Source organism: Clinocottus analis, unplaced genomic scaffold, assembly GCF_023055335.1.
Source record: "Clinocottus analis isolate CAN_PGR_092001 unplaced genomic scaffold, fCliAna1.0.p SCAF_9, whole genome shotgun sequence".
Taxonomy (NCBI): Eukaryota; Metazoa; Chordata; class Actinopteri; order Perciformes; family Cottidae; genus Clinocottus; species Clinocottus analis.
In genome coordinates this window covers 10791768-10800249 of record NW_027176251.1, presented here as the reverse complement: position 1 = coordinate 10800249, position 8482 = coordinate 10791768, and the positions used below count along the sequence as shown (strand labels likewise).

The following is an 8482-nucleotide window of genomic DNA, read 5'->3' as shown; positions in this document are numbered from 1 at the left end:
CTGTCACCATTTATGTTTTGTGCTTGTCGTAGACGAAGGTCGATGGAATCCAACAGACTCACACATTTGGCTACGACAAATATGTGTGCAGCACCTCAAATATTCAGAAATGACTGGTTTCTCATTAAAAATGTAAAACTTTCACTTCACAGATTTTCGATGATACCTCAAAGCCAACGTAATTCACAACAACAGTTGTTTCCCTCTAAATCTAAGTCACCTTGCAGTTTTGTTGTATGGGAAGGTAATTTTTAGGAGACAGGTTGCATCAACTGACCCCGGTTCTCCCCCTACAGCACAGGACTCATTCAATTCTACAAAATCACTCAGTAAGTCCTTAAAGAAAAATCATGACGATAAAAATGTATTATAAAGTTGTACAATGTTACTACAGAATACATGAAACTCCCCAAACGTCTCCATAGCATAGTTGAGCAATAATATAAAAATCATTACATATACTATTAGATATTCTATGGCCATCAAGGCAGTGTGGCTCACTACTGTTCAAAGTCTCGTGAGCTGGATGACTGAAGGTATGTACACATAATATGAGTCACAGTGTAAGTCCCTCCAGCAGTCTTACATTGATCCCTGTGGAGATTAAAATACCATAAAGTATTACACAGTCACTGTAAACTTACCATGGAGTACTACAGCAACATGAGCATATGAAGCAAATATTGATAATGCTTTGATATAGTCGAGAATGCCCCCCAAAAAAGTCACACTTTGACACTGGAGAAAATGAAAATATTTTGGGCAGGCAAGACAACTCTGACTCTTGCTTGATACCGATATACACTTTAATTCCCTACAGGAGTTTTCTCTTAAGGGTCTGTTGAGCAGAATCTGCTCTTCACTATGAGGGCTTTATCACCCCGTCCGGCCTCTTTAGCGCTCTTTCTGAATGAGCCGATGGTGTAATAGATTCTCTCCAGTGACATGTGGATGGTGTGAGGGAGAATGGGCAACAGGTTCATGGTGGCACGGTGGAAGTGGGCTGAAAGAGGGCTGGCAGATGGGTGACACAGACTGGGTGAAACGACAGCTGGCACCTACGCCGCCCAGCAGCAAAAACGGATCAAGAGAATAGTAACATTTTTTATAGAAACCACTGTCTCTATAAAGCAACATGTCTCGAGCTTGATGGCGACAACGGTCACACACACACACACACACACACAAACCTCTTGTTTGGAATAAAAAATACAACAATGCAGGCAAAGAGGACACAAAGTGAGGCAGAGATGGCCTAAATCATGTTTGTCTCAAGTGCTGACTGAGACAGCTGGTAGATGGTGTGTGTGTGTGTGTGTTTTTTGACAGTATTAACTTGCAACCACACAACTTGTTTCTTTCAAAAACAAGTCGTCTTCTTTTATGTATAACTGTGTTGCTGTGCATCTCTTGAGGAGTTTAAAACCTTGCAGGCATTTCACTGCACAGAAAGATCAAAGATATTCATGTATTGACCAACCAAAATGACAATGACAAATGTCATTAAAAAAATCTGTGAAGCTCTTTGGGTAAAATTCAGTCAGATCGTTTTATGTAGGTTAACATGGATGCTGAACTTTTTATTACTGATAAAGTCGCTGTATTTATTGAGGATGTGTCACATCATGGTCTTTACTGCCTCTGCTTCATGAGCTCAGGTTGGCACCATGCGCCAGTTTATTAGTCAACAGCCAAGTCCATTGCTATGATGAAAGATGCTCTCTCACCATTACCAAAAGAAAATACCTGAAATATTAGACAATTGAGTTGTCTCATTATGTTCTTCAAAAATAACCTACTCTTGTCTGTTTTTCTGCATATGAATGGTAGTTTGGGGTCAATTCAAGAGCTCTTAATCTATTCAAAGTAAAGTAATGTGTGGCCAGGGGGCATTTTTGTTTCATCTTATGTTCTGAAAGACAAAGTTGTACTCTCGCGCTTCACTTAAGATGCAATAAAAAGAATAAAAGAAATGGGAATGGTCAAAGGCAGAAATATCTTGACTAATGTTGGTGTACATTTAGAGTGCTCCTTCAAATCCTTCAAAGTATTTAATTTCACTGAAGCAGCCCAACAGAAATACTGGCCCTGAAAAGCTTGTGAACAGTCCAACGCCATCACACAGCACACTATCACATGAGCATGTTTCTGTGGCAGAGACATGTGGCCGGCACTCCCAAACAAACCTGTCTTACTGGCGGACGAATGCAGGCTGAGAGCCGCACATACAAATCCTCTTGAAACCCAGAAGCAGACTGCACTGTGTTAAAACTCCTCTTCTTATCTTACCGAGGTAACGATACACATGTCAACAGAAAATCTATTAAACATGTAGAGGAACTGATGAGAGCAAACAATGGCATGTTATCAATGGAGACTTGGTGCTATGGGATTCTGAATTTAAATAGCGTAATTTGATTTTCTTGCTATGCAAAAGGCTGAGGCCGGCCGGAGTATGAGTGGAGAGAGAGAGAGTGTGTGTGTGTGTGTGTCTGTGAGAAAGAGGCCTTGGCTAAAGGAGTCCGGAGTCACTGGAAAGGCCATGTGGTAGAAGTCAGTTGTCCCAGTTAAGCATTCATAAATACCAAACCAAACCTTGAATGCAACATTCCCATCTAAACTTTTTCTTTTTGTAAATTCACCCCCATAATATTAAGAACAAAGCTGAATAGAGCCACAAAGTACATTTTAATTTAATCAAATTACAAACAAAAACTATATTAATAGTTTCTCCCTCATTCATGTACAGATATTTAGATCAGCTATAACAATATACATCTTCACACTGAGATACATACATGCAGAAAAGCACTTTATGGCAAGCAGTTTTAGGTTCATTCTGCTGATATGTTAATCACTTTGCTATGTGAACATACTTAGAGAGTGTAAATGATTCTAATTATATGTGTAGTTGATTGATTTAAATCTTCCCTTTCAGTCATATAACTACAACGTCCCGGGTTCAGATCCAGCCTTGTTGCCTTTGTTGCATGTCATACACAACTCTTGCAAAATGATCTTGAAGAATAAAAATGAAATCCCGCCGTTAGCAGGACATTCAGACTGTGTGTACTCCACAAACCAAATTAGCAGGCACGGAAGTATCTGCAAAGTAGGAAAAAGAAAAACATTTTCAGGACTAAAAGTAAGCATTTCAATAATTTCTTTGTGAGTTTGTGCACTGAGGTATTACAGGCTTAAAAATGTAATTTATTTTGACCCAAGACTTAGTTATGTTGCCCAACAGAGCATAGGTGGGGGTTGGACTAAAGAAAAGATCTTTTTGATACCTATTTTTTTAGGCTTGGGGAGATTCAGGTTATTCATGATTTTCACAAACTCTTCCAGGCTCTTGGTCAAGCGGGGGTTAAACTTGCGCTCCTCCCCGACCGTCGATACGGACTGACCTGAAACACAAAGACAGAAACAGCTCAATATGTCATCTGTGGTCATGTGTTTGCCAGATGCTGGATCGCACTGATCATTCAAAAGAGAAAAGAAACTATTTGGGAAATGCAGTGAAATCACATAGTGCTGGCAGATGTGATCCAATGTGAATAAGTCATACACTGTAAAGACTTTTTGGTAGATATACTCTGACACAGTTAATCAGCTAAAGATAATCATTGTGCATCAAATATAATTTCTGACTGATATTTGACAGTTTGAACAATGTCATTTTTCCGTCCTATTTTCACTTTGTAAAAATATTGGATGTGGTGGAAAGTGTTTAAGTGCATTTACTCATGTACTATACTTCAGTACAATTCTAAAGGATTTTCTGATATATTATTATAGCTACGAATACATAGTAGTATTGTGTAGTTAAATGTATCCTCACCTTTACCAGCTGCAACATCAGCTGCCATTTTGCATAATAAATACTTTAAGTACTTTGTTGCTAATATGAACTAAATTCTTTACACTATTGCATATATTATGAGAGCTATGTCTGAAAAGCTCCACCTGTAAGCACTTTGTACATTTGCACAAACACTCTTGTAGCAACATGTGCATCACATCAGTGTGGGTTGCTACGGGTGGGAATATACGGGCAATGTTTTTTTTAACACTGCTGGTGCTTGAAATCCATCTCGTTGCACCACCAGCGTTTACAACAGTGACTCCATTAGATGTTACGTAAACATACATAAGTGTGCATTTTTTATTGAGCCAACCTAAGTAGTCATGGGCGGGGTAGACGAGGCACTGGTCAGGTAGAGTAAAGATCTTCTGATGGACGGACTTATAGAGCTTCTCAGGGCAACCTGAATTAGAGACAGACAACATTTGTTTAAGATTACTCCACTTCCAAAAGAAAACAGATACAATACTGCCCCCTTGTGTTGCTCAAGCAGCATTACAAAAATAAAGGCTTTTTCTTTGTGCCAGTATGTTAGCAAAACAAATCCAATTGCCTTTGATAGTAGATTATAAGGGCAAAGTAAAAGTGTAATTCTACCCTGCTGGAAGTCTGTCCGGCCACAGCCTCTGATGAGCAGAGCATCTCCCGTAAACGCCATACTCTGATCACCTGACACCAGCGCCACGCACCCATCAGTGTGTCCCGGTGTCTCTCTCACCGTCAGATACTACAGGGAAGCAATGACAGAGACCAACTCAAGGCATGTCAAAATTACGTCATCAACGATTGACCCGCTGCTAAGTCCCGCCCCGCGAAAGCAGACTGGCCAATCACAGCACAGCATTGGCCAGCTCCACAGACTTTCGGGCAATTGTGTCGGATTGTCTGTTTTTTTAAGGCTGAATTTGTGAATTTAAGCTTGACATGATACTTCTTGCCCTTCAATTTGGAGGGAGATGTACGTTTCTAAAAACTTAACGTTTCTACATTAAAACCAGTGGAGTTAACGTTACCAGAATAAGTTATCGCATCATAACTTGTAAGTTATACTAAATGTACATACATGCTGCTCTTGCTTGTTTGTTTTGGTGGATTAAGAACTACCCAGCTAACCGGGGCTTAGCTAGCGGTCAATTTCAACCAAAAAAAGTTCCAGTTCTTTACAGAGCAACAGACGTGACAGTAGGATCCTAAATACAATATGCATAAAAGTGATACAGATCCAAAACTGAAAGTATGGATGTGTCCATATTTACTATTTAGCTATTATTTTTTTATTGAGGGTTGTATGGCTTGAATGTATGTAATGACATAAGCAGTATGTTCTTCTTACATGTTTTCCAAAGGAGATCTTGTCTCCCTCTGACAGCAGGATGTCTGCAGAGGCACCACTGAATTTGGAGATTGCGCTCCTCAGACCAACCAATCTTTTCTTCATCAGCCCAGTGCCCGTGATGTGGTCGGCATGGCAGTGGGTGTTTACTATCAGAAGAGAAACAGGTTTTCCCACATGGCTTTGCACCAAATCAATAATATCAGGTACATAATAAAAGGGATAGCTTTGTGATGACAGATCATTGTTTTAAATGTAATCTTGCATATATTTTCTATACTGTGTTACACAAAGCAATGTTAGAAAATGTTATTCAGATTGTGATAATGATTCCAGCCATATTGGCCAGCATCAGAAATCTATTGACATGAGTAACCCACAATCTGCACTGTACTATTGTTAAGGAGCATTGACTGAGCTCATGGTCTTAGGAAAAGTCAGGTTAGGTGACATTATTCCAGTGCTATAATAAACCTCTCTCCATATGTACATGTCATATACGTAAACAGAGAAAAGAGAGGTTTCTATTGGACGACGACAAAGATGGGATACTGATATTTAAAAGTTAGTTGACTTCATGGTATACAATACAAATAACCCACAAGAAGTTAATCAAAATACCGGCCACTTTTAGATTGAGCCCCAGTTCATGGATGAGCGTCAGGTCCCTGTCAATGGTCTCCAGTACTGGATCGATGATGATCGCCTCTTTGGTCTCTGTGTCAGCTAGCAGGTAGGTGTAGGTGTTGCTCTCCAACTCAAACAACTGGGCAGATAAAAAAAAAAAACAAGTGTGGGCAAATGCCTGACAGCAATGAATACCAAACAATGGCCGGAAATGTTGCACGTATGCCCGGTTGTCCTCTCGTGTGTGTTTATGAGCGTGAGAGACTACTTAACTACTTAAAATTAAGTTTGCAGTTTTAAGTCAAACTTGTATATTAAGTGTTTTGTAACCAAAGGACATGCAGGCCTAAAGAGGAAACATACTGACATAAACACATCTATTTGACAATACAGTCTCAACTCAACTGGCTTGTTGTGGAGCTTCTAAAAAGAAGAAGAAGAAGAAGAAGAAGAAGAAGAAGAAGAATGAACAGCACTTCTAGTAGAAATGTAGACCGTGTGATACAATTGTGAGATGTAGAAAAAAAAACTGCCCAGTGCTGAATACAAAGGCAACAACAACAACAAAGTATTCGACTGGACCTTCGTCGCGTGACCGCCACGATTTGACGTTACAGAGTCCACCAGGTGTGATCAGATTAATCAACTTAATGAAACTCGACTCAATATAAACACATTACAACATGGAGCTAAATTAGCAGCCAAGATGGTTGAGCTAACATTTTTAGCATTGTGGGCTCACTTTACTGACGCCAGAAGCAAAGTGCACGACAGTCAACTTGTAGCGATACGACGTGACGTGCAGCGTACTTGTCTGAAGAGCGGTCCTCCGGTCAGCGACATCCTGGAGCAGTACGGTCTGCTGGTCGCTCGGAGCGGGCCGATGTCAGCAGCGGCGCCGGGACGGAAGCGCCTGTCCTCGGCCAAGCCCTCGGTGTTTGCCCGGAGGAGGCGCGTGAGAGCCAGAGCCCGACGGACCGGCGTCCCCCTGCGGATCATCGAGCTCATTCTCGTTCGGCAGTAATTGCCTGACTATTTGTATTTTTTAATCTCAACTCCGACAGGATGCGGATATGAGACTGTAAAATTAGTCCTGAGTAAAACAATGGATACAATGGAACATTTTCTTTCAATAGATTTCACAGTTCAGAGTCGTTTTGGGTTACAGCCGACACGGAAGCGTCGCGCGGTTTCGCGCGAGGACAAGTCTGATCTTCACGCTTAACGGTGACAGCAAAGTCATGAGCCCATACGGGCTGAAGGTCTGTTGTCGTGCACGAGCATCACAAATGCGCGCTCATAAACGCACGCACATTCACACCACGTGCATTATGGTAGCGTCGTCTGCAGCGGTGGCCTACGTGACAGTCAGGAAGTCCACATAGTTGATACACACTGTATTTGAGAGTTGATAACTGAAACTGATTATCAGAAACATGTGACAGAGATTTCAGGTAATTGTATAAAAACAAACAAAATTGTGACAAAGATGTGCACACTTTTTGTTTAGCCTATTTGAAGAACAATATAATAATTATAGTTTTGTATTTATTTATGTAATAACAAACAAGCAGATTTAGGCGGGTTTAATTCTTTATTGTCAATTGCCTCAGTTTTAAGTGCCAAGGTCTTGTGAGGTGTTGGTAATGGCCGTGGTGGTCTCCAAAGCCTCTGGTTCTTCCTGCAGCAAAAAATAGGAAAGTGAAAATGACTGCATAATATATATATATATATATATATATATATATATATATATATATATATATATATATATATATATATATATATATATATAAGTAAATTTACTAATAAATGTATCGTGTACCCTCTGCCAATAAAAAAAAAAATCCAGCAAGGGCATACAAAGTTACAGCTCACGTCTGTAATCGTTCATTCATTGCTGGCACACAGCATGTCTTACTGAGCCAGTTCCTGTATTTACTGACCCTTCTGTTTATTGATTTGTACAACACTTGTGCAACATGTTTAAACTTTAACCTGGACTTTAATGGAGTGGATATTGTGAGACTATCTGTCTGTCTATCTGTCTATCTGTCTATACTTTATGGGAGTACAAGCTCGGTCAAATTGCTCTTTATTAAGAGGTCATGGTTCAAATATAGAACACTACCTTTTGGTCACAGGCTGATATAATTTAAGAGCAGGACATAAACAATGTAATCTACTTGACACAGATTAAACTATAAAATCACTGAACAAAGCTTCGCTTAATGGCATTTTGACACGTTCCTACAGTGAAAGACGCAGAGAAGGAGATCCCTTTACACATTACCTCCATGTATGTTTTAACCCAGGTGATGAGTTGGGTCACTCTGCTGTAGACGCCTGGTTTATTGGGCCGTCCACAGCCCTCTCCCCAGCTCACCACCCCCGCCAGCCTCCAGTCCCCACTGGCTGTCTCACACACCAGGGGTCCACCACTGTCTCCCTTCAAACAAGACCGACCCATTTATGCAACATAATGCACCAAGTTTTGAACATTGTTTACACCCTTAAAGGGACAGTTCATGCCAAGTTAAAAAATGCACGTAGGTCCTTTTACTTGAAGTGTTTTTTATTAATCTAGACTGTTTTGGTGTGAGTTGCCTGAGATATCGGCCACATAGATGTCTGCCTGCTCTCGATTTTAATTTGAC

General features: G+C 40.4%; 1 protein-coding gene across 2 annotated transcripts; it reads right to left on the bottom strand.

Annotated features, from left to right (window-relative positions):
• Positions 1-2669: 2669 nt before the first annotated feature.
• ethe1 (ETHE1 persulfide dioxygenase) lies at positions 2670-7101 on the bottom strand. 2 transcript variants are annotated; one of them, XM_068570035.1, is made up of 7 exons: positions 6636-7101; positions 5820-5964; positions 5199-5347; positions 4463-4592; positions 4179-4268; positions 3291-3407; positions 2670-3105 (listed from the first exon to the last, which is right to left on the bottom strand). In XM_068570035.1, exons 1-7 carry the CDS (start codon positions 6831-6833, stop codon positions 3059-3061), a joined length of 876 nt encoding a protein of 291 aa, XP_068426136.1. In that variant the 5' UTR covers positions 6834-7101; the 3' UTR covers positions 2670-3058. The 2 variants fall into 2 exon arrangements, with proteins under 2 accessions (XP_068426136.1, XP_068426137.1); XM_068570036.1 differs by lacking the exon at positions 6636-7101 and adding an exon at positions 6408-6505.
• Between the last annotated feature and the right edge of the window lie 1381 nt (positions 7102-8482).